This window comes from Scyliorhinus canicula, chromosome 11, assembly GCF_902713615.1.
Source record: "Scyliorhinus canicula chromosome 11, sScyCan1.1, whole genome shotgun sequence".
Classification (NCBI taxonomy): Eukaryota; Metazoa; Chordata; class Chondrichthyes; order Carcharhiniformes; family Scyliorhinidae; genus Scyliorhinus; species Scyliorhinus canicula.
Genome location: NC_052156.1, coordinates 11,017,780 through 11,042,347, shown reverse-complemented (window position 1 = coordinate 11,042,347; position 24,568 = coordinate 11,017,780). Strand labels below are relative to the sequence as shown.

At 42.6% G+C, this 24,568-nt stretch overlaps 1 protein-coding gene across 1 annotated transcript in view; it reads left to right on the top strand.

The window, feature by feature from the left end:
• prkar2aa (protein kinase, cAMP-dependent, regulatory, type II, alpha A) overlaps positions 1-24,568 on the top strand; it is a 425,687-nt gene that overhangs the window by 303,230 nt on the left and 97,889 nt on the right. The window contains exons 9-10 of the mRNA XM_038812258.1: positions 8,372-8,427; positions 20,177-20,260. Coding sequence (XP_038668186.1) covers positions 8,372-8,427; positions 20,177-20,260 — 140 coding nt within the window. The remainder of the gene's footprint in view (positions 1-8,371; positions 8,428-20,176; positions 20,261-24,568) is intronic.

Here is a 24,568-nt window from a genome sequence, read left to right as displayed (position 1 = left end):
GATCAAACAGGCTTTTTGAAGGGCAGGCAGCTCGCTAGTAATACAAGATGGCTGTTGAACGTGGTGATGAATCCGTCGAGAGCTCTGGTACCGGAGGTGGTGGTGTCCATGGACGCGGAGAAAGCATTTGATCGGGTGTAGTGGCGGTACTTGTTCGAAGTTTTGGAAAGGTTTGGGTTTGGGCTGAGATTTGTGGCTGAGGACGAGGACGAATGATATGAGCTCATGAAGCTTTGACTTAAGCAGGGGTACGAGGCAGGGGTGCCCGCTGCCGCCGCTGCTGTTTGCGCTGGCCATAGAGCCATTGGCGATGGCTCTCAGGAGGTCGGCAAAGTGGCGGGGAATGAGGGGACAGAGGGAGCATCGGGTGTGGCTCTATGCCGATGACCTCTTGCTGTATGTTTCGGATCTGTGGGAGAGTTTGGGACGGGTTATGGGTCTGTTGGGGCAGTTTGGAGGGTTCTCGGGATACAAGCTGAATGTCGGGAAAAGCGAGGTATTCCCGGTGAATGAGCTGGCACAGAGGGCTAATTTAGGGGGGTGCCATTCACGGTAACGAAGGATAGTGTCGGTACTTGGGGATTCAGATAGCGAGGGAATGGACGGGGCTCCATAAATGGAACTTAACGAAGCTGGTGGAGGAGGCCAGGGAGGATCTTAAGAGGTGGGATACACTGCACTTAACGTTGGTGGGGAGGGTCCAAGTGGTGAAAATTATTATTCAGCCGAGGTTCTTGTTTATCTTTCAGGCTCTCCTGATCTTTATACCAAAGGCCTTTTTTGGGAAGTGGACACAATCATCTCTGACTTTATATGGGCGGGGAAGGTGCCGAGGGTGGGGAGGACCCTGCTGCAGAGGCAGCCGGGTGTGGCTGGCGTTGCCAAGCTTGTTTCATTATTATTGGGCGGCGAATGTGGACAAGGTGTGGCGGTGGTGGGAAGGAGAAGGGGTAGAGTGGGTTAGGATGGAGGAGGAATCTTGTAAGGGTTCTAGTTTGAGGGCTCTGGTGACGGCAGCATTGCCATTGGCTCCGAGTAGGTATTCGGGGAGCCCAGTGGTGCAGTCCACGGTGAAGATATGAAATCAGCTGAGGAGGCATTTTAGGGTGGAAGGGATGTCGGTGCTAACGCCGCTGTGCGAGAATCATGGGTTTGAGCCGGGGTGGATGGATAATGTATACAGGTGGTGGAGGGAAGTGGGGCTGGTCAAGGTGAAGGAGGAAGGGTTTGCCAGTGTAGAGGAGCTAAGGGAGAGTGTAGAGCTGCTGAGAGGTAGTTAGTTCAGGTATCTACAGGTTAAGGACTTTGCACAAAGGGTCTGGAAGGAGTTCCCTTGATTGATGGAATACACCCTGCTGGAGCAACTGCTGCTTCCGGATGTGGAAGGGGAGGGAAGAATTAGGGATATGTATAAGTGGCTGGGGGAGCAGGGAGGCGAGCGGGTGGTGAAGATCAAGGAGAAATGGGAAGCGGAGTTGGGAATGGAGATCAATTGGGGAGTATGGAGTGAGGCACTGCGAACGATAAACGGGACCTCCTCTTGTGCAAGGATGAGCCTGATACAGTTTCAGGTGGTGCACAGGGTGCATATGACTCGGGTGAGAATGTGTGGGTTCTTTCAGGGGGTAGCAGATGAGTGTGAGAGGTGTGGGTGGTGGCCAGCGAATCATGCGCGCATATTTTGGGGTTGTGAAAAATTGGGAAGATTCTGGGCGGGAGTGTTTGCTGTCTTAGCCAGGGTAGTGGAGGAGGGAGTGGACCCGGACCCTTTGTTGGTGATGTTTGGGGTTTCAGAGAAGCCGGTGCTCATGGAGAGGAGGAAGGCCGATGTCTTGGCCTTCGTCTCTCTGATTGCGTGGTGTGCCCCCCCCCAGAAATACCTTTGGCGGGCCGCATGCGGCCCGCGGGCCGTAGTTTGCCCACCCCTGGTATAGTTGATTGTTGGGAAGAATGTTTCCCGGGGTGTTTATTTCCTGTAACCTACTTTGATACAAGTTTGAATAAAATACGTTTTTAAAAAAACATTGAATGATTGTTAGATTGTAATTCTCGACCACTGAAGGCTGTAGAGGCAGAGGCCAAGTCATATCTGCTGTATATTTAAAATATATTTAAGAAGGAAGTAGATTCATTTCAGGGTATGGGGAGAGTGCGGGAGTACTGCGTTGAGATAGAGGATCAGCCATGATCATATTGAATAGCGGAGCAGGCTCAAAGTGCCTACTTCTGCTCCTATTTTGTATGTTTATCTTTGCTATAGTATGATGGTTATTATCGAAGAAATTTAGGCAACGCTTATAACAAAGAAATGTAAAGGTACTTGCAATTGAATTGAAATTGCATTAGTCAGTTTGATATTCCTTGCTGACCCATTATTCTACAATGAAGATTTGAATATGTAGAAAGTATTTAGATTTCTGTTTGCTCTTCAATTTTATTTGGCGAAAACTCTGTAGTAGTCATTCTGTAATGATTCTATCTTCTGTGTAGTTGTGTTATTGTCAGCAGGTTTACAGGTAAGGTACTTTGAACTTTGGCAGGAGAGAACGGCTGCTTGTGAGAGCCATTGTGTGGGGTTGGTGGGTGGCTCCAGAGGGCTAGAGAATTGCAAATGTTATACCTTTGTTCAAAGAAGGCTGCAAAGGGCAGCACGGTGGTGCAGTGGTTAACACTGCTGCCTCACGGTGCCGAGGTCCCAGGTTCAATCCCGGCTCTGGGTCACTGTCTGTGGAGTTTGCACATTTTCCCTATAGTTGCGAAGGTTTCGCCCCACACAACCCAAAGATGTGAAAGGTAGGTGGATTGGCCACGCTAAATTTCCCCTTAATTGGAGAAAATGAATTGGGTACTCTAAATTTATTATTTAAAAAAGATAATCCCAACACCTGCAGGCCAGTCACTAACTTTGGTGGTGGGAAACATCTCAATTAGGGACAGAATAATAGTCACCTGGACAAATGCAGGTTAATTTAGGAAATTCAGTATGGATTTCTTTAGGGAAAATCATGTGTAACTAACTGGCTGAAATTTTTATGAAGAGTTAACAGAGGGTTGATGAGAGCAGTGGTATCAATGTGGTAGGGTATGCATGGACGTCTAAGGGCATTTGATGTGTTGCTTCACCACAAACCTGTGAGCAAAGTTCTAGTTCGCAGGATGCAAGGCACAGGAGCAACGTGGATACGAAATTGGAACAGCACAGTGGGTAGCACTTTTGCTTCACAGCGCCAGTGTCCCAGGTTCAATTCCCGGCTGGGTCACTGTCTGTGTGGAGTCTGCACGTCCTCCCCGTGTGTGCGTGGGTTTCCTCCGGGTGCTCCGGTTTCCTCCCACAGTCCAAAGATGTGCGGGTTAGGTGGATTGGCCATGCTAAATTGCCCATGCTAAATTGCCCGTAGTGTCCTAAAAAGTAAGGTTAAGGTGGGGGGGGGGTTGTTGGGTTACGGGTATAGGGTGGCTACGTGGGTTTGAGTAGGGTGATCATTGCTCGGCACAACATCGAGGGCTGAAGGGCCTGGTCTTGGGCACTGGAAAAAAGTGAAGGCATTTGTCAGGGTGCACAAAAATAAATTGCAAGGATGGTCACAGGCATGAGGAACTTCTGTCATCTAGCTAGATTGGAGAAGTTGGGACTCTTTCCCATTGGAGACGAGAAGGTTAAGAGGAGATTTAATCGAGGTATTCAAAATCGTGAGTAGTCTGGACAGAGTGAAGAGGGAGAAACTGTTACCAATTGTGTCAGGGCTGTGAACAAGAGGGCTCTGATTTAAAGTAATTAGTTAAAGAAGCAAAAGCGATACGGGAGGTAAGTTTTTAATGCAGCATGTGGTTGGGGTTTAGAATGCATTGCCTACAAGTGTGGTGGAGGAAGGTTCAGTTAAACATTCAAAAGCGAATTAGGCTGTCAATTGACGAGGAAGAATATGCACGATTACAGGGAGAAAACCAATTGTGTGGGGATGTCATTCAAACTGTGGTTAATTGGAAAATTGAGGCATCGGGAGCCCATAAATAATTTTCTGGAGTTGTTGCTATTAAGCAAGCTATTTGAGGGTTTGTTGATGGGTCATTGGGTTTATTGTGAAGTGCTGAGCCAAACAGTCCAACAAAGATCCAGATTTCGTAACATATGTGTAAGTCATCCAAATACTGCAATTGACCTCAGCCAGCACACTTTTTTTTTTAGACGGGAAGAGGAAAATTCGTCACATTATTTGGGCTCTTGATCAGTACCTAGTGGGTGGGTGTCGTGATTCGATCCATGGGGCAAATCTGCATGCTCCAACTTGTGTTATTAATTCTCCTCTCTAGATTTACAATCTTGAAAGTTCTTGTGAAAGTCAAGCATGTGGGAGGTGTTCACACCAAAATGAACTAAGAAGAACATTGGGCATGTTTCTATGGGCTTGTTTCGAGAATCTAAGAGATGTAATGAATTGAAGGAGTGGATTACTCAATTTATTAGTTCATCCTAAAATGACCATGTATTGCAGCACTGATTGCACTTCAATGCTTAATTTGCTGTGAAGTAGTTGGGGCATCCCAAGACCATGAAAGACAATGTACAAATGCACTGATTTGTTTCAGTCGTCTTTGACAAGTGGCATTACCCAACAAAAGTCATGGCAACCTTTGAAAACAAGCCCTTGCTTCGGTTCTGGAGCAGAAGTTGAATCACCTGGAATGTGTCTTCCAACAACTTGATTTTTATGCTTTGAGTTTACTGATATCCATAGCAATTTGTAAGATTCATGTCAATGAAACTGCATTTGCCCTTGGCTAAGAAGATCTTGCTCCCCTCCTGACATTCCAGACTTAACCATCAATTATCCTCATCAACTTACAGCTGGCAGGCCAGATACAGTGAAACAACTTGTAAAACGTGGCCTATCGGGTGATCAGCTTGACCAATGGTTTGTAACTTGCCTGTTAAAACTCACTGCTGGTATTCAGAAAAGCCTCAAAACTTTAAGTTCACATACTGCCTATTCAAAGCTGTTCGCTTGCTAATATATTACATTGCATTTAACTCCATATATAACAGCTGTATCGACTTAGTATTTGGCAGAAAGTTGATCCCAATCACCTATATAAAGTTTCACAAGTTCAAGAAAATATCTAAAAGATTACGGCATTTGTTAATTGCCTATTAATGTTTCGGTTTTAAATTTGATCTTGAACCAGCTGATGACCCTGCGCGATTGCAATGTCAAAAACTATTTATTCGCTCTGTTGCATCTCTGGAATAGTTTATGATGACCTACTGTATCTTGTTCTGCATGGGATAAATCATTTGGTAGATGGAATCTGTCTTTTCTATTACGAAACATATAGTTTTCCTTATCTCAAATTCTAAGTTTTTATTTGGCGTCTCCTGTTTCTTCCATTGAAAGGAATTGTTGTATTTTTAGTAGAATTACATAGAATGTGTAGCACAAATGGGTCATTCGACTTGACTCTTCCATGTTGGTGTTAATGCTCCACACAAACCTCCTCCTATATCTAACACTAACCGCACAACCTTTCACTCATTTCTCCCTTGTATTTATCTCGCACAATAGATTGCAAACTTCTTGCTTGGAAGATCCCCTTTCCAATGAATTAGTAATAATGGTTCATTCTTCCCTCACCCTCATCCAAATTATAATATTATGTAATACTCTATATCAAAATGTTGTATATAGAGAGTATTTTAATAATGCTTTCAAGAAAGCAGATGTTTGCTTAGAGATATTTACTTAACAGATTGCCTTTTGACATGGAGATCTTCTTGCTCAGTGCTCCGCCATGCATGCAGCCATTCACAGTGAGAAGACTAACTCACTCTGTGCTGTGCTCATGGCAGCTGCTCTCTGCTCCCTTTGGCTTACACCAATCCCACCTCTGGTTACCTACCATTGTCTGTGGGAGCAAATTCAAAATTAAACCCATGAGGAAGAGATCAGCTGCTTGAACAATAGAATGTATTTCCTAACCTTGCAATGGTTCTGAAGAATAAAAGTTATTCTACACAGGCTGTGGATTTAAAGTTTATTTCCTGGTATTTGCAAGCCAACTGCTTGTAACAGTTTACACACTTGCATCCAGTACTTTGGTGCTTTGATGTGACAAGCGGTTGTGAATAGGAGCTCACTCTTGATTTCATCTCTTCTTAAACTGATGCTCACTTTCAGTTGTGTTCAAGTGATCGCTGTTTCTCACCCACTTACACACAATCTCTGACACAAGCTTGTGTTTATATTTCTGTGTTAGTGTCGTAGGAGTCTCTACTGCCAGAAAATTTAGGTTACACTTCAGATTAAGGTGTTACAAACATAGAAAAATTCATGAATTAGAAGGAGACAATTTGTCCCATCATGTTGGTAACCTCCAAACAATGGAATAAGGAATAAAACTCGACAAAATGGCACTTTAAAGTACGTAATGGAAAATGTTCATTCCATATCAAGACTTTTTTTTTGGAGGGTGAATGGGAAAGTTTAAATCTATGGCTGGTAATCTAGCAGTAGTTCCATGAACTAGTGACATGTGAATTAAGATATACTTCGCTTGGCATGTATAGGAAATGAGAGCAATAAACTATACCGTTTGAGGAAAAAGAGCAATAAACTATACTGTTTGAGGAAAACGCATGTACTATAAATTAATTGACTAATTTAATTCTTCTTGGGATGGAACATCTCGATCATCCCCTTAACCCATTTTGCAGTTGTCCATCCACTTGCATCAATCCACCATTTACAACTTTAGAGTGACACTAGCAACTGAATTTGTGTTGAACTTAGGAGCGAATAACCTTTTGAATTCAAGTCCACTGGAAACTGGAGAGAGTTTACACAAACTCATTTCATTATGGAATTAAAAAAAAAAATCCCAGCAGTCTAGTTGAATTTGAGCCTCTCGTCCTTGAAGTTGAATGGACAAGTGATCTAACCCAGTGTTTTTCAAACTTTTTTTTTCTCTCTGGGACCCACTTTTGCCGATCTTCGGGATCAATTTGATGGATGGCAAAGACACGATGAGCCAAAGGGCCTCTTTCTGTGCTGTAAAACTCTGAACACCGTGCAGAGGAGAGCCATGAGGTTGATGTTAATGTTGGATTATTGTAAAAAACGAGGTTTGCATTTTGCTAGCACCTTCACAACTACAGTAGTTTGCAGCCAATGAAGTACAGTCACTGCGCTCCAAACTGTGCCCAAAAGCTCCTTCCAATAAGAGGATCAAGAGAGAGTGTGTATATGGAAGGTTTGCAGGATGGGTGTTGGTGCTAGCTTCTCTGCAGAAATGGGAACTGAGTCTCTTTGTGGGTGATCCTGAAAAGATACACCATTTAAGGTTAGCTGGTTGACAGACCTCAGTTCAGATCAGTGAAGAAATGGGTTGATAGGTAACAATCTGATGTCCTTTTACCTGGCTTCAGTCTTGTCTGTCTAATGGCTCCAAGTTATAGCTAACCATCTGGCTTGCTGTTGGGGTGTCCATGTCACCTGGCCAGTCCATGCTACTCCTTGCTCCTGGGCTATGCATTCCCTCATGTCTCCTGTCTCACAAGCCATTTTTGTGGCACTCTTTCTCTTCGCCATCCTGCTGAGAATGCTTATATTAATTTCCGGGTGCACCGAGACCCTTTTTACACCTGCCCGTGACTCACTCACCTGTCCCAAACCCCATTTTGAAAAAGCCTGACTTATCCCAATGTTCTTCAAATCACTCCCCAAATATTGAATATTTTACAATACATAAAAGATATTGGAAGTAGTATTTCTGGGATATATTTTGCCTTTCTGCTGGTACCACCATATGAGGCTCAGAATTAACCTTTCGTAGACCATGTCCAGCTGTAAAGCTTTTTTTGTCTGGGTCGTTTACAGTGGTTTTAAATATTAAGCCTAGTTATTGTGAAAATGAAGGAAGCAGTTGGACAAGAGTTGTTGAACAAAGGGAAATATATCTTGCCATTAAGATCATGTTAATATTAACTAAAACATGGGTGGCACGTGGCGCAGTGGTTAGCACTGGGAATGCAGCGCTGAGGACCTGGGTTCGAATCCCGGCCCTGGGTCACAGTCCGTGTGCAGTTTGCACATTCTCCCCGTGGCTGCGTGGGTTTCACCCTCACAACCCAAAGATGTGCAGGGCAGGTGGATTGGCTGCGCTAAATTGCCCCTTAATTGGAAAGAAAATAATTGGATACTCTAAATTTATTTTAAAGAAAATATTAACTAAAACAGCTTGCCATATATTTTTCACTTTATTCCGTTGAACTTATTTTGCCTCTATTTGAGTTTTAACTCTGGGACTGCAACATTTAAAATGTATGCGTGGAAGCTATGTTTTGTTAATTTCTATTTTGTTATTCATTCCCTAACAGTTTGTGCAGAAGCTTTCAACCCAGATGAGGACGATGAGGAAGATACAGAGCCAAGGGTAAGATCTTCAGCTGTGATATCAATAAATATGGTGTCTGTAAATTGCAAGAACTTTTAATTACTCCTGGGTGCTGGGTATTGAAGAAGAAACTTGCTCAAGCATCCCCGATAACAAATGAACTAAGAATCAGTATTGTTTAGTATTTGGGAAGTATTTAAAGTGTCTAATGTCATTGCATGTAATCTTGATTTGCCTCATGAGAAACTATAGAAGATTTCTGCACTCCAGATTAGGGAGCTGGTGCATCATTGTTGTGATTAAGATGACATTCTTCATGTTCAAAAGTTTGACAGGTTCCGATTCCAGAATTTACCAAAACGATATAATTTTAGTGAGCCAGGACAATAGGATGTGCATTTTTAATTAACTTCTCTCGTCAGGCCATTTTCTAAACATGGTATAATTTTATTGCTAGAGGTGAGTTGGGCAGACACAGCACTGTAACAATCTTGAAGCTATTATTACACATATATATGTTTTTGACAATTAACATATAGGTTTTAATGACCGGTCAATCGCTCAATTTCTATCTGAAATTTCTAAATGGATCAATTAACAATTTTGAAAGCCAAAAATCCCTCAAGTGCAAGAAACTTTAAATGAAAAGTATTGATTTTGGAGGGAGGTATCTAGCATGGCTTTAATTTTACTTTGGCATTTTCTGTTTTTCTTTTTATTATGTTCAGTGCCAAGTATTACATCCTGTATTGCAAAAATGTCATCTGACTTTTTGAGTTCCGTGTGCTTTTGTTTATTAAGGCATTGATCGAGTGTAAATTGGGCTTGGAGATGAATGTTTCCAGTTAGCTCCCACCCGCCGCTTTAGTCTTAATAATTGTTGTTGCATTTGGGACAAAGGAATGGGGAGTTTAATTGATCAGAGAAAGCAGTGGTAAGCCAATGCCAATTAGCTGTTCTGCAGGTTAGCATTCCTGCAATGTTTTTGCAGCTCTACTCGTCCTCTGACTTCTGTGAAAGCTTCTGACTTGCTCTTGTGAAATCGATTTTCAACCGTAGAGTTTCTCTTAAAATTGGCACAGAGGGGCAGGTCAGCACTGAGTTGTTGGAATTATTGTCAGCTGAGCTTAAATTTGAAGCCTCAACTCAAATTCACAAGCAAATTTGTCTCCTGTAGAGAAACGCCTCTGACTTGAATGGCAGTTCAGCCCACACCAAATGCAGAAAAATATAAAATCTCAGTAGGAATTTGTTTAGACTAATTCAGTGAAAGTTTGGTCAGACAACGTTGGACGTCCATGCGATTTTGAATCCTGTTTTACCCATATTTGCTCCCATAAATCAGATACTTACAGACTGTGTCTCCAGTTTACCATACTGCGGCTTGGGCATTCTAATACCACTTGTACTTAATGGTGCTTTTCATATAATGAAAAGTGCTTTGCAGGAGGGGAAGGGTGGATTGTACAATGAAGTGATTGCTATTAAAAATATCTGAATATAAAATGGACTGTTAAGGAGACCAATGATGAATATCATTGCGTTCATATTATGTGCCTGAGTATTGCAATGAGGGCAAAATGTGCATTCAGAATAGAAGCATGTTTACACCTGAAAGCTTCAGGCTTGAAATAAAACAATAGAAAGATGAAATAAAAACAATAAATACTGAAAATATTTGGCAAGATCTCAACCTTTGTGATAGAGACTGATAATTTAAACTCTTGCCTTTCCGACTTTCATTTTGGTTTGGATCTATAATCAGCTCACAATATTGCAATGTAATTTACCTTTCCGTCTACGGTAGTGAATTTTATTGAAATATTTATTATCTTTTCACATGATGGTCACAGGTTAATAAAATCTATAAATTGTGTCCAAGGAACAAATATGCCAACATATCGCCAGGCCACCTGAATTCTGACTGGCAGACACCTTGTGCCATTAATCATTCCTCTGAAAAGAAGATCTGTTTCAGCTAGGTTCTTGTTTGCATTAATTGCAAGAAGGAGTGAGCGCACATCCTGAAATTCTTAGAGCAGCTGTCAAAGAATATCTAATTCTCTCCTAAACATTTTTTTCACGTCTGTGTGGCCCTAATGGGCATTGCTGTTTGCCATTGTTAATAAGGATCCATTTAAACTTGTGTCTAAAATCTTACTCTGTCAGGTATAGCACAGTGGGATAAACAGCTGGCTTGTAATGCAGGACAAGACCAGCAGCACAGGTTTAATTCCTGTACTGGCCTCCCCGAACAGGCACCGGAATGTGGCGACTAGGGGCTTTTTCACAGTAACTTCATTGAAACCTACTTGTGACAATAAGCGATTATTCTTTTATTATTAAGTCATCTCGCACCTTGGTTGGGATGCCAAGCAGACATATTTTGATCAATTGAATTACAAGTCCCTTTTTTCTCTTTGGCTATCTAGCCCCAGCACCACTGGATAATTGGCAAGGTTCCGAAGTGGTGTAAGTGCCATATTCCATTTGGAACTCTTCACATCATCCATCAGTTAAAATCAGAAAATGCTGTGAATATTCAGGAGGTCTGGCAGCATCAGTGGAGAGAGAAACCATTACCACTTTAGGCGGTTGACCCTTCATCACAACTGGGACTACATGGCCTGGAACAGTTTTGAAACAAGGGAAGGAAATGGATAGGGAAGAAGGAACATCAAGGCAGAAGAAATGAAATGACAAATTTGATCATGATGCAAAGCAAAAGTTCATGGTAATGGGGCAAGTGAAGGAGCAAAAGATGGTCTACGGGAGGTTTAAAAGAGGAAAGCAAAATCGTCTCCTAAGCTACCATTCAAAAAAGAAAAAAAAAGAAAAATTGAGGTCCGAAATGATTGAACTTGTGTGAGTCCAGAAGGCTGTTAAGTGACTAATCAAAATATGAGGTGCTGTTCATCTGAGCTTACATTGACCTTCGCTGGAACAGTATAGAAGGCCATGAGCCTAAAGGTGGGTGTAGGGTGGAGAGTTACAATGGAAGACAGCTGGATGCCTGGGATCATGCTTGTGGACTGAATGCAAAATGGTCACCCAATCTATATTTGGTTGGCTCAGTGCAGAGCAGACTGCATTGTGAGCATGAATACAGTATTGTAAACTGAAAGAAATTGCTATATCATCTGGAAGGAGTGTTTGAGACTTTGCGCAGTGAGATCATTGAGGTTTGGCCTGAGGATGGACTGCTGCAGGGTTTTCAATGGAATGGTCTGTAATAGCAAGCTGGAATTTTGAATGCTTTTCAAACCTTTTGGAATACTAGCACCTGATCACTAGGGATCATATAATAATAATCGCTTATTGTCACAAGTGGGCTTCAATGAAGTTACTGTGAAAAGCCCCTAGTCGCCACATTCCGGCGCCTGTTCGGGGAGGCAGGTACGGGAATTGAACCTGCAATACTGCCGTTGCAAGCCAACTATTTAGCCCACTGCTAAACCAGCCCACTGATGTGGTTTGAGTTCACTTTGTTGACATCCAGTCTGTTTGGTGTCAGGCTGCTACTTTTGAGAAGTTATACAAAAAGGAGTTTTGGCATCAATCGGCTCTGAGGTTCTGAGCCTCGTAGAAGAGATCCTGTCATGACTGAGCATTACAGTTACTCGTGCTATTTTTTCACGAGGAACCTGTTCTCAGCACCATACAGAAACGTTGCCTGGAAGTCGACCTTCTTTCCTCTCCTCTTCACATTCCAATAATGTCCTCTGGCGTGTGTTCTGTAGTTGAGCCAAAATACTTTTGATTAGATGCATCAATGGAATTCAAACGCCATTCAGTCTCAACAAAAAGTGAAAGATGCAGAAATCTAAAATAAAAACAGAAAATACTGGAAATCCTCAGCAGGTCAGGTAGCCTCTGTGGAGAGAAACATTTCAGGCCGTGGATCTGTCATCAGAATTATCCCTCCCACAAGATCATCTCCGATTAATTTGAAGGCAACTCCCAAGTGTTTGTTGTCACTGGGGAAGCAGGGTGTGCCATATATTCCAAAGCACTGCCAACTAACAATCACAAGAATTATAGTGAGGTAATGGTGTGGAACCAGAGCCTTGCAACACCGAAGGAGGGCATTTAGCCTATATTAGCGCTTTCAAAGAGCCATTTAATTTTGTTCCACATGTCTGCTTTCCCCCCATAACCCTTTAAATTAGTTTTCCACGTACATGCTCAGTTGTCTTTTGAAAGATGCAATGAAATCTAATCCATCACACTTAAATTGGATATCTTAACAACCCTCCATCTGAAAATTATCTCCATTCCCACGCCGTTCTTGGTATCATACTGGCAAACCACTTCTGTTCTCTCTCCGAGGCCTTGTCATCCTTCCTAAAGTGTGGTGCCCAGAACTCTATACATATTCAAATACCCCCTATTCTGTAAGCATACATTTTTAAGTATTACATTCCAGAAGTGAAAGACACATTGCTAGCTGTCAGTTTAATATTGCAGCCTATTCTATGCGAATGAGGTGACCTCCAAATTTATGGTATTAAATCAAGTTAATTCATCACACTGATTGCTGTGGGAACTAAATCATGCAAAGAAATTCTTATCCAATTCCTGTTCAATGGGATGTGTTTTCACCTGTGGTTGCTGGTAAACAAGAAGGACTTTGGTTTTGCTTGGACTATTTTCAAATGCATCATATATTCAGAGTGACTGACGAGTCAGTTCACATTAGCATGTGTTGAGGGCACTTTGTTCTTTATGGACAAAATACAACAAATATCTGGCATACAGTCGGTTGCTTTTCTTTCACAGCAGCTTTGGAGACATTGCTTGGCTTTAGTGGTGATGTGAACCCATTGAGTGGGCCAAGTATCAATTGTGATTAGAAGAGTCCATACACGTCTGAAGGAATTGCAGGAAAGCCTATTTCTGTAGCTTGCCTTGGTAAGCAAACAAGCTCATTCTGGAGTCAGGTCTGGGTTTGAACAGTTACATGGCACTCTTTGCTTCACATCAAGAAGCACAGTTTTCCTTTAGTCCGTTAAAACAAAACATTTTATAGATAGCTGCAGTTTTACTGGGAATTCACAAATATCCCTAAAAGATGCATTTTGAATGAAGTTTGTTCACTGTTATTCCTCACCTCATGAGCTCTCTATCTCAGTTGGGAAAGGAAATATGGTGACAGCTGAGGAAGAAAGACTTGGACCATAAGACATAGGAGCAGAATTAGGTCACTTGGCCCATCGAGTCTGCTCCGCCATTCAATCATGGCTGATATTTTCTCATCCCCATAACCCCTGATCCCCTTGGGCATGTAGCATGGTTTCAGGATAACTCAAAACACTTTTCAGCCAGTCTAGTACTTCATGAATTGTAGTCCCTGATGTAAAGTTGTCTTGTTCCACACACATGCCTGTTACCTATAAGTGGTGAGCCAGAAGCAGTTCATGCTATCAGGAGATGATTGTATGCAACAGGGATGAGGAAGCTGAGGAGCAAAAAAAGAAGCTGAGGGCAGCACGGTAGCACAGTGGCTTCACAGCTCCAGGGTCCCAGATTCGATTCCCGGCTTGGGTCATTGTCTGTGTGGAGTTTGCATGTTCTCTCCGTGTGCGCGTAGGATTCCTCTGGGTGCTCCGGTTTCCTCCCACAGTTCAAAGATGTGCAAGTTAGGTGGATTGGCCATGCTAAATTGCCCTTGGTGTCCAAAAAGGTTAGGTGGGGTTACTGGGTTACGGGGCTATAGGGGATAAGGTGGAGGGGTGGGGTTTAAGTAGGGTGCTCTTTTCAAAGGCTGGTGCAGACTCAATGGGCTGAACGGCCTCCTGCACTGTAAATCCTATGAAATTCTATAAAATAGCGAGAGAAGGAATACTTAGTCTCACTCTCCAACAATCTGACTATCATAGTGAGCACTTGTGACGGATCTTCAATATCTCTCTACTGAGAGAAAAGCAAGAGAATGCTATTAATTGATAAGTCTCTCGTAACATGTCAGTGGACCTCAAACTTGACCCCAATGCATCGAGGTACTTACTGGTGAACCACAGCCACAGCCTGAAGTGATTGATGTGCAATGCGGACAGGTCCATGTGTTTTAAAAATAAATTTAGAGTACCCAATTATTTTTTTCCAATTAAGGGGCATTTTAGTGTGGACAATCCACCTACCCTGCACATCTTTGGATTGTGGGGGCGACCCACGCAAACACGGGGAGAATGTGCAAACTCCACACGGACAGTGACCCAGAGCTGGGATTGAACCTGGGAACTCGGTGCCGTGAGGCAGCAGTGCTAACCACTGCACCACCGTACTGCCCTGACAGGCCCATGGTTGGGAGCAATGTTCTTTTTTTATAATTTTTTTCCATCCATGTGCGGAATGAATGTTGGGTATACCCAAATCAATGCAATATGTGGATGCGTGTCACCAGTAGAAACCAGATACCTATAAACTTGTGTTTTTAAAAAATCCTTTCATGTTGCATTCAAATAGCTGCTCCATAGTCATTCACACCTCATCTGGAGAGATTTTTTGTTTGTTTTGCCATGCCCATTATCACTCTTCTTGGCTTTTTCACCACAAAATCTTTTGTTATTTGAGCTCTCCCGCTTTCCACCCTACCGTTGACTTTCCCTTTTATTCTTCCTGTCACATCCCCAATTCAACAGGCTTATTAACGCTTGCGTTTCAACCTTCTGTCTATTCTGGTTAAAGGTCATTGATCTGAAAAATAAATGCTATTGGTCTCCACAGATGCTGCTTGTCCTGCTGAGTATTACTAGCATTTTTAATTTTTATTACTACTTAGCTCATCTATTGAAGTGTTGTCATGATACAAGTGTTCCCAGAAACTCAGTCTATATAAAAGAAAGAAAAATTATACAGTGCTTTCACTACATCAGAACGTTCAAAAAGTATTTTACAGACACTGAACTACAGCCATGCCATGTTTAGCACTTCTGTTAAATGAAAACATGATGAAATGCAAATCACTTCCCCATAAGCAAACCTATAAGGATGGATTAATTTCCTGATCTGTAATTGTCACATTCAAACCTATTGGCTGCCTTGAACTTAACTGGCCCAAAACTCCTCTTATTAATGTAACGTGTTGGTTACAGTTCCGTAGGTCTGAAGAAGTCTTCATCGTCATGTGTGGATTAACCCTATGTGTCAGGCCCTTTATAGTACAATTTAAAATTTATGAACTTTTAATAACTTAAATACCTGTTTGCCACCACTTGTCTCCAGCTCACTGCCTCTCCCAACTTGCCATTTCCCTCCCGAGCCCTCTTTCTCACTGACCTCCCTGTTTGCTGCCTGTTCCAACTCGCAGCTTCTGTTCCAGCCCTCCCACTTGCTACCTTTCCTGAGCATAGCTGATTCTGTAAACCCTTGTGTTCCAATCCGCACTGGATCATTACCTGTCAGTGCAAACAGCCGTGTCTCTGCTGGGTTAATGTTAGTCAGACCCGAAATCGCACCTCGGAAATAAATACCTCCGTCCACTTACCAGTCATGCCAAGACAAGCTCCTCAAATGATGGCTCCTTTTCTCCACCATCTCTCGCTTCGAGTGCTCTCTCTTTCTGCACTGTCATTGGGTGAACTGCTGGCCTTTCACTTGTTGCCAGATGGCCTGGCTGGCCACATGGATCAGGATCAAGCAACAATGGAAATCTAGCATGGCACTTGATAGATTGGTGCACATCTGTCCAGAGGGAACTTGGATTGGGAGGAACCAAGATGCCGAATACCTGCCTGAAGGAGACTTAGAGTGAAACCATACCCATTGGAAATGGGTCGACAGAAACATGGTGCTTAGATTTTATTTATTCACTCAAGGGATATGGGTTTCATTGGCTAGGTCAGCATTCATTACCATCCCTAGTTGCCTTGAGAAGATGGCGGTGAGCTGCTTTCTTGAACCTTTGCAGTTCATGTGGTGTAGTTACTCCCACAATGCTGTTAGGGAGGAAGTTCCAGGATTTTGACCCATTGACAGTGTAGGAATAGTAATATATTTCCAAGTCACGAATGAGAGACCACGCAGAAGGGGGTACGTCTATCCCAAGAGGTTGTGGCTGAGGTTTGCTCCCTCAACAAGAACCAGAGCCAAACAGATAGAACATAGAACATAGAACGATACAGCGCAGTACAGGCCCTTCGGCCCTCGATGTTGCACCGACATGGAAAAAATCTAAAGGCCATCTAACCTACACTATGCCCTTATCATCCATATGCTTATCCAATAAACTTTTAAATGCCCTCAATCTTGGCGTGTTCACTACTGTTGCAGGTAGGGCATTCCACGGCCTCACCACTCTTTGCGTAAAAAAACCACCTCTGACCTCTGTCCTATATCTATTACCCCTCAATTTAAGGCTATGTCCCCTCGTGCTAGCCACCTCCATCCGCGGGAGAAGGCTCTCGCTGTCCACCCTATCTAACCCTCTGATCATTTTGTATGCCTCTATTAAGTCACCTCTTAACCTTCTCTCTAACGAAAACAACCTCAAGTCCATCAGCCTTTCCTCATAAGATTTTCCCTCCATACCAGGCAACATCCTGGTAAATCTCCTCTGCACCCGTTCCAAAGCTTCCACGTCCTTCCTATAATGAGGCGACCAGAACTGTACGCAATACTCCAAATGCGGCCGTACTAGAGTTTTGTACAACTGCAACATGACCTCATGGCTCCGGAACTCAATCCCTCTACCAATAAAGGCCAACACACCATAGGCCTTCTTCACAACCCTATCAACCTGGGTGGCAACTTTCAGGGATCTATGTACATGGACACCGAGATCCCTCTGCTCATCCACACTACCAAGAATTTTACCATTAGCCAAATATTCCGCATTTCTGTTATTCTTTCCAAAGTGAATCACCTCACACTTCTCCACATTAAACTCCATTTGCCACCTCTCAGCCCAGCTCTGCAGCTTATCTATGTCCCTCTGTAACCTGCAACATCCTTCCGCACTGTCTACAACTCCACCGACTTTAGTGTCGTCTGCAAATTTACTCACCCATCCTTCTGCGCCCTCCTCTAGGTCATTTATAAAAATGACAAACAGCAACGGCCCCAGAACAGATCCTTGTGGTACGCCACTCGTAACTGAACTCCATTCTGAACATTTCCCATCAACTACCACTCTCTGTCTTCTTTCAACTAGCCAATTTCTGATCCACATCTCGAAATCACCCTCAATCCCCAGCCTCCGTATTTTCTGCAATAGACGACCGTGGGGAACCTTATCAAACGCTTTACTGAAATCCATATACACCACATCAACTGCTCTACCCTCGTCTACCTGTTCAGTCACCTTCTCAAAGAACTCGATAAGGTTTGTGAGGCATGACCTACCCTTCACAAAACCATGCTGACTGTCCCTAATCATATTATTCCTATCTAGATGATTATAAATCGTATCTTTTATAATCCTCTCCAAGACTTTACCCACCACAGACGTTAGGCTCACCGGCCTATAGTTACCGGGGTTATCTCTACTCCCCTTCTTGAACAAAGGGACCACATTTGCTATCCTCCAGTCCTCTGGCACTATTCCTGTAGCCAATGATGACCTAAAAATCAAAGCCAAAGGCTCAGCAATCTCTTCCCTGGCTTCCCAGAGAATCCTAGGATAAATCCCATCCGGCCCCGGGGACTTATCTATTTTCACCTTGTCCAGAATTGCCAACACTTCTTCCCTACGCACCTCAATGCCATCTATTCTAATAGCCTGGGTCTCAGCATTCTCCTCCACAATATTATCTTTTTCCTGAGTGAATACTGACGAAAAGTATTCATTTAGTATCTCGCTTATCTCCTCAGCCTCCACACACAACTTCCCACCACTGTCCTTGACTGGCCCTACTCTTACCCTAGTCATTCTTTTATTCCTGACATACCTATAGAAAGCTTTTGGGTTTTCCTTGATCCTACCTGCCAAAGACTTCTCATGTCCCCTCCTTGCTCGTCTCAGCTCTCTCTCTTTAGATCCTTCCTCGCTTCCTTGTAAATATCAAGCGCCCAAACTGAAACTTCACGCCTCATGCCAGAGACATACACTGCCAGTGACATTGAAGCTCACCATGGTCCTTAATTTGTTTTGCTCACAGTTCATTCCTAGATGCTGAAATCAACCTATGTCAGCGATACATGTGTGCATCCTTGCCATGACCGATGTCCATTTCACCAGGGTTGCCAAGTTCATCCCTTTCGAAACCCACATAACATCTCAGATGCTGAGGGCAACAGGGTTTTCCTCCGTAACTGACTTTCACCAGCCAGCTAGCAGGTTAAAGTCCAACAGGTTTGTTTCGAATCGCAAGCTAGTGATTCGAAACAAACCTGTTGGACTTTAACCTGGTGTTGTAAGACTTCTTACTTGCCCACCCCAATCCAATGCCGGCATCTCCACATCATGACTTTCACCAGGTGCATGTTGCCGTAAGGAATGCAGACCTTTGCATCAACTGAAACATCTACCACCTTGAATGTGTAGCCACTTTGTGACCACCGCAAGGTGTTCCTGTATGTCAGCACCTGTTCGCAGGTAATTGTCACAAATCTTTATTTCATGGGAAATCGAGCCGCCGGGAATGTTCCAACCAATCCCAGGGTGCATGGATTTATACTCTGGTATAAAGGATATCTCCAAAGGAGGTGGCTGCCCATGCACATACGGCAAGTATGTACTTTCCAAAGTAATGGAGTGATTGCAGCATGCTATATGTTCCATAACTTCATTGCAGTGTTAATGTAAGCCTACCTGCGACCATAAAGATTATTATTATTATTATTATAATGCAAGGCAATGATCACCAACAAGTGGTAGTCCAATCAACCTCCTTTCACAATCACCAGCATTACGATGACCAAATTCTCTACCATCATCATTCAAGGATTCACCAAGATCAGGCACTAAACGAGTTCAGCCATTTAATACTGAGTGCAACAGCAAGTCAGAAGTTGGATGTTCTGTGACAAGTGATTTATCTCCTAACACCCTAAATACTTTCTACCATATACAAGGCACAAGCCAGTGATGGAGGTTGAGGGAAGCACCAACAGCACTCAATTCTACATCATCAAAGTTTGATTGACACCCCACCCAACATCTAGGGCGGCACGGTAGCACAGTGGTTTGCACTGTTTCTTCACGGCGTCAGGGTCCAAGGTTCGATTCCCGGCTTGGGTCATTGTCCGTGCGCAGTCTGCATGTTCTCCCCTTGTCTGGGTGGGTTTGCTCCGGTTACCTCCCACAAGTCTCGAAAGACGTGCTTGTTAGGGAATTTGGGCATTTTCAATTCTCCCTCTGTGTACCCAAACAGGCACCGGAATGTGGCGACTAGGGTATTTTCACAGTAACTTCATTGTAGTGTCAATGTAAGCCTACTTTTGACAATAAAAAAAATTATTATTAATAATAAAATTTTCACTCCTAAATAATGAGTACCATCTACAAAATGTACTCCAGCAACTCACCAGGGCTTCTTTGACAGTATTTCCCATGCCTGCCACAACTACCATTTAGAAGGGCAAGGCCAGCAGTATATGAGAACAACTCGTAAGCAAGTTCCTTTCCAAGTCTCACACTTGGAAATACCTCATGATTCCATCATTGGGTCAAAATTCTAGAACGTCAATATAGGAGCACCATCATCCCACAGACTTCACCACCACCATGTTCTCCAACACTATAAGGAACGGCTAATAAATGCTGGCCTTGCCATTGATACCCACAACCCACGAATGGACTGAAAAATAAATTATTACTTTGCTAAAAGTATTCCTCCTTCTGTTTCAGGTTGTTTACCCAAAGTCAGATGATCAGCGAGCTAGATTACAGGAAGCCTGTAAGGATATCCTTCTGTTCAAAAATCTCGACCAGGTAAGTTACCACAGTTTATCATGCTTATATTGGTGTTTTGTGATGGTCTGAGCTCTGAATAAATCTCAGCTATTTATCTATGAAATTTTGAGAGTATTTGATATATCTTAATGTGTTTCACTAGCACAAACTGTGTGGAAACTAGGAGCTGAGATAATTGAGCTTGGCCCAAGTCTTGGCTACTGAAGCATTCTCCCCAAACAGAAAATACAAATCTTGACCATGTTGGATATAATTTAAGGCACATCAGTGATGAAGTAAGAGGATTTGGTTGCATTCCACATTGGGTTGCTAGTTTCTCAGCGCTCGCTGTTCAGTGGCGGATGAAGGGACCAGGGAGAATATACCCAGATTTACTGACAATATAAACAAGTTTAGGAGAAGCTATGAGGAGAATGCAAAGAGGCTGGAAAGGGATATGGATTGGTTAAGTGATTGAGCAAGAAGATGGTGTAATGTGGAAAGTGTGAAATTATCCACATTGATTGGAGGAATGGAAATGCAGAATTTTTTCTTTTAGAAAGAGAGAGGCCACTAAATGTTGCTATTCAGAGAGATTTTGGACATCACAACCTTTGTTGTCCAGCCCTAGTTGCCTGTCAGCTGGTTCTCAACCTTCTGGAACTTTTGCAATGCCCACTCATGACTTATGCTGGAAAGTTCGTACGTATGGATATCTGGTGATCTGGATCCGCTTGTGATACCCACTCCACTCTGGTCAACTAGCCTGTCAACACTTAGTGTCCTCATATTTCACCAGAATTCAGTACTGTAGTTATCATCAGCAATGTTTATTATCTGAAAAAGTTCCTTGTATTGCATCATTAGTTTTCAATACAAGTGGAAGTAATATTGTATAAATTATGCATAACAAAACTAAAAGCTATATTTTAAGTTTTGAAACTGACGTAATGTTTGTGATTAGGTTATTAGAGAGAAAATGCGATAGAGTATCTGAGAAAGGAAGATTCCTGCCCCTCTGTGGTTATAAACAATTAATTATACACTAACATCTTGAGTCTGGAATGCTTGCCACCAAGATACTTCTGAACTTCATAATTTTCTGAAGTATAGGGTGATATTAGAATGTCTAACCAGAAGTGGAAACTTGTACCTGAGGCAAAAGCCAGTAACAGAACAGTATAAAGCACATGGAGAAGTTGTTTTATTCATCCAAATGTTATATCTTCCATGTTTCCAAAGTACTTCATTGTACAAAAATGCCAATTGGCATGCCCTCCAGCTTTCTGCTATAATAGGAGGAAAACATGAAGGAGTATAGGTTGGAGACTCTGCTGCTGAAGGTATCCTACCAAATCTTACTCACCAGGGACCACAGACCAAAAGATCTTTAAACTTTTGTGGTCTTTACTGCATTAGAAAGCTGTAGTTCTGCCAGATGGTGTTGGGGACATATGCCAACTGCCGCCACCTAATCACTTGAAGTAGTTTTGCCTCTATCAACTAAAGTCACCACTGGCAACTAAATTCATCAAAACAGCATGAGGTGATCTTTGCCATGTTAAAAGGATAGCTGATCGTCATGTCATGAAGAAGGGCACAACTCTTCCCAGGAGAGTGCCCCAATTGGACCAGATAGATGACAAAAACACCAGACAACTAAGTGGAAAAATTTAACCATACCCTCCTGATGGAATCTGGGAGAGCAGGAAGTTAAATGCCCATTAGATACGTACCACTACGCTGGGAAAATGCAAGGTCACAGTTGAACTGCAGGTCACAGTGCTGCAAGCAGTGAGTCCGAGAGTTGTAGGGTCTGCTGAAAAATATTCCAGGCAACTGATGTTTTTGGACTTTGGAGTTCTGGACTTGAGAACTTAGTGTATTGGAATGTAACTTCGAGTTTTCTCTTAGCTTATTCCCGTTGAACTTGTCTAGTGCTCATATCGATAGCTAAGCACCATACCAGTAAACTTGCATGAAACCACAGGAAGTGGATGTGGGAGGGTGCACCTGGGGTTCGTTGTGGTGGTATTAAGGATTTTGTCTGGTTAAGCTGGTGGTGTTGGTGAGTTCTCTTTGGCTGTCACTAAGTCCATATAAAATGATGCCCTCACATAATATCAGTAGGAGGAAGCATCTAAAAGTAATTCTGTTCCATAAAAAGGGGCATGATTGCCACTAAACACAAACTGTTGGAATATTATGAAGAGTGCCAGAAAAGTCTTGCATTCACTCTGAGACTGAAAAGGAATACATCTGCTGAAATTGCATGATGTGTTTGGTTGGGAAAATGAGACCCCACTGTCTTTCAAGTGGACTGACTACTTAATGTAATCATTTTGATTATTCAGAAGACATAGTTTGTGATCTTGGATATGAATTAATAAGCTCTGACTTCTCGTTTGTGTTTTGAGTTAGTCGCAAAATGCTGGCATTAAATTGTGCTTGCTTTCCGGAAGAAAAGCAACATCTAGTAATTACTAACATGAGGTGTAATATTTTGTGTGTCATTTTGCTGTGTCTAAGAGTTTCTGGCTGATAATTAGCTTATGCTATGTCAACCCTTGTGTTGTGATATACATTCCAACCAAGATTATAATGACAAAAATTTCCCAACAGGAAATCACAGTATCTTTGTGGAGAACCAGATAAAAAAATTAATCAATTGTCTATTTTAGAGATAATTAATTGTCTCTGTGCACATTGAGATCATTTATTCAACTTGGAATATGAATGTAATTTAAAGAAATGTTTTAATGTGCTGCCAATTTGATATTGAATTACCTGTTTGCAGTTTCAACTGTATGATAGGTGACTGTGTGGGGTCTGCATTTTCTTCCCCCGTCTGCATGGGTTTCCTCTGGGTTCTCCAGTTTCCTCCACAGATGTGCAGGTTAGGTGTATTGGCCATGCTAAATTGTCCATTCGTGTCCATGGATATGTAGGTTCGGTGGGGTTACTGGGATAGGGTAGGGGAATGGGTCTAGGTAGGGTGCTCTTTCAGAGGGTCGATACAGATTGGATGGACCGAATGACCTCCTTCTGTGCTGTAGCTTTGAGGCCATTGTTTGGAAAACAAAGGTAGTTTTATGGGAGTGATATATATATGGGTAAACATTAGAAATCGGGTATAGTTTTAGGTGGGACCTATAATTAGATACATGCTGGACAAAGGTGTTTGTAAGTGTGATTTTGATTAAGTTCCAACTGGGTTTCTATTGTGCATAGAGGGCTATGGCACAATGAGCAATTTTTTTTAAAAAGCCAAGAGAAGAATAAATAGATGAAAGGTGCTGCTTAGCAATCAGTGGCTGGATATCAGAATATGTGTGTAAAAGTAGTTAAGACAAAGGAATCCTAAAAGGAGGTTGGTTTAAAGCATGAACTGGATTCGCCTGTAGAAGTGGAGTGGAAGTTCTATTCACAGGAGTCTTTTGGACAACGTGGACTGGATTTTAGAAAACAGCATGATTATGAGAGGATTGAAAGCATGTTTTGGGAGTGGAGTTTGACAACTATCATATGAGAATCATCTGGGGGGGATTCTGAGGAAGAAATCACAGACACTAACTTGATTTCAGAGCGGAGTATTTAGTTGGCCACTGCCAATTGGTGTGCCTTAAAAAAGGGACTTTGTGTGTCACTTAGACCATTCTGGCGTTAAATGTACTGTGTCATCCTGTTAATCTCAAACCTGTGTGTAATTGTTAACCCAAGGGGGAGTAAAAGAATATTGTATTATCAACTTTTTAACGTTTAATGAAAAGCAAAGCATCAGTCCTATGACTCTGTTCCTTCACGTTTGATAAAAATTAGTAAAAGTTGCAGTCTTTTGTGCTAGATTGAACGTGGGCAAGAGTGAGGTTTTTCCAGTGAACCCTCTGGGGAAGGGAGCTGATCTGGAGAGGCTGCCATTTTGACTGGCCAGGGCTAGGTACCTGGAAAACCGGGTGGTTCATGATTGAGCATCATTACACAAGTTAATCTGGTGGAGGGGGTGAATGCAAACTTGAAGAGTTGGAGTTGCGGGAAGGGTTCAGAAGGGCATGATGAATATTCTTTCAGGGTTCTTGTTTGTGTTTCAATGTCTTCCAGTCTTCCTAAATCTATTTTAGTACGGTCAACAAGTTAATTTTGACTTTATTTGGGCAAGTAAGTTCCTGCAGATGGATAGGCAGTCACGGGGTTGGCATTACCTAATTTGACCTATTATTATTGGGTAACAAACAATGAGAGGGTGCAGGGCTGGGTTGAGGATTTGGGGGTAGATGGAGGAGGCTTCTTATATAGATTGGAGTTTGAGGGCGCTTGTTACTGTTTCTCTTCCGTTCTCCCCGGCCAGAT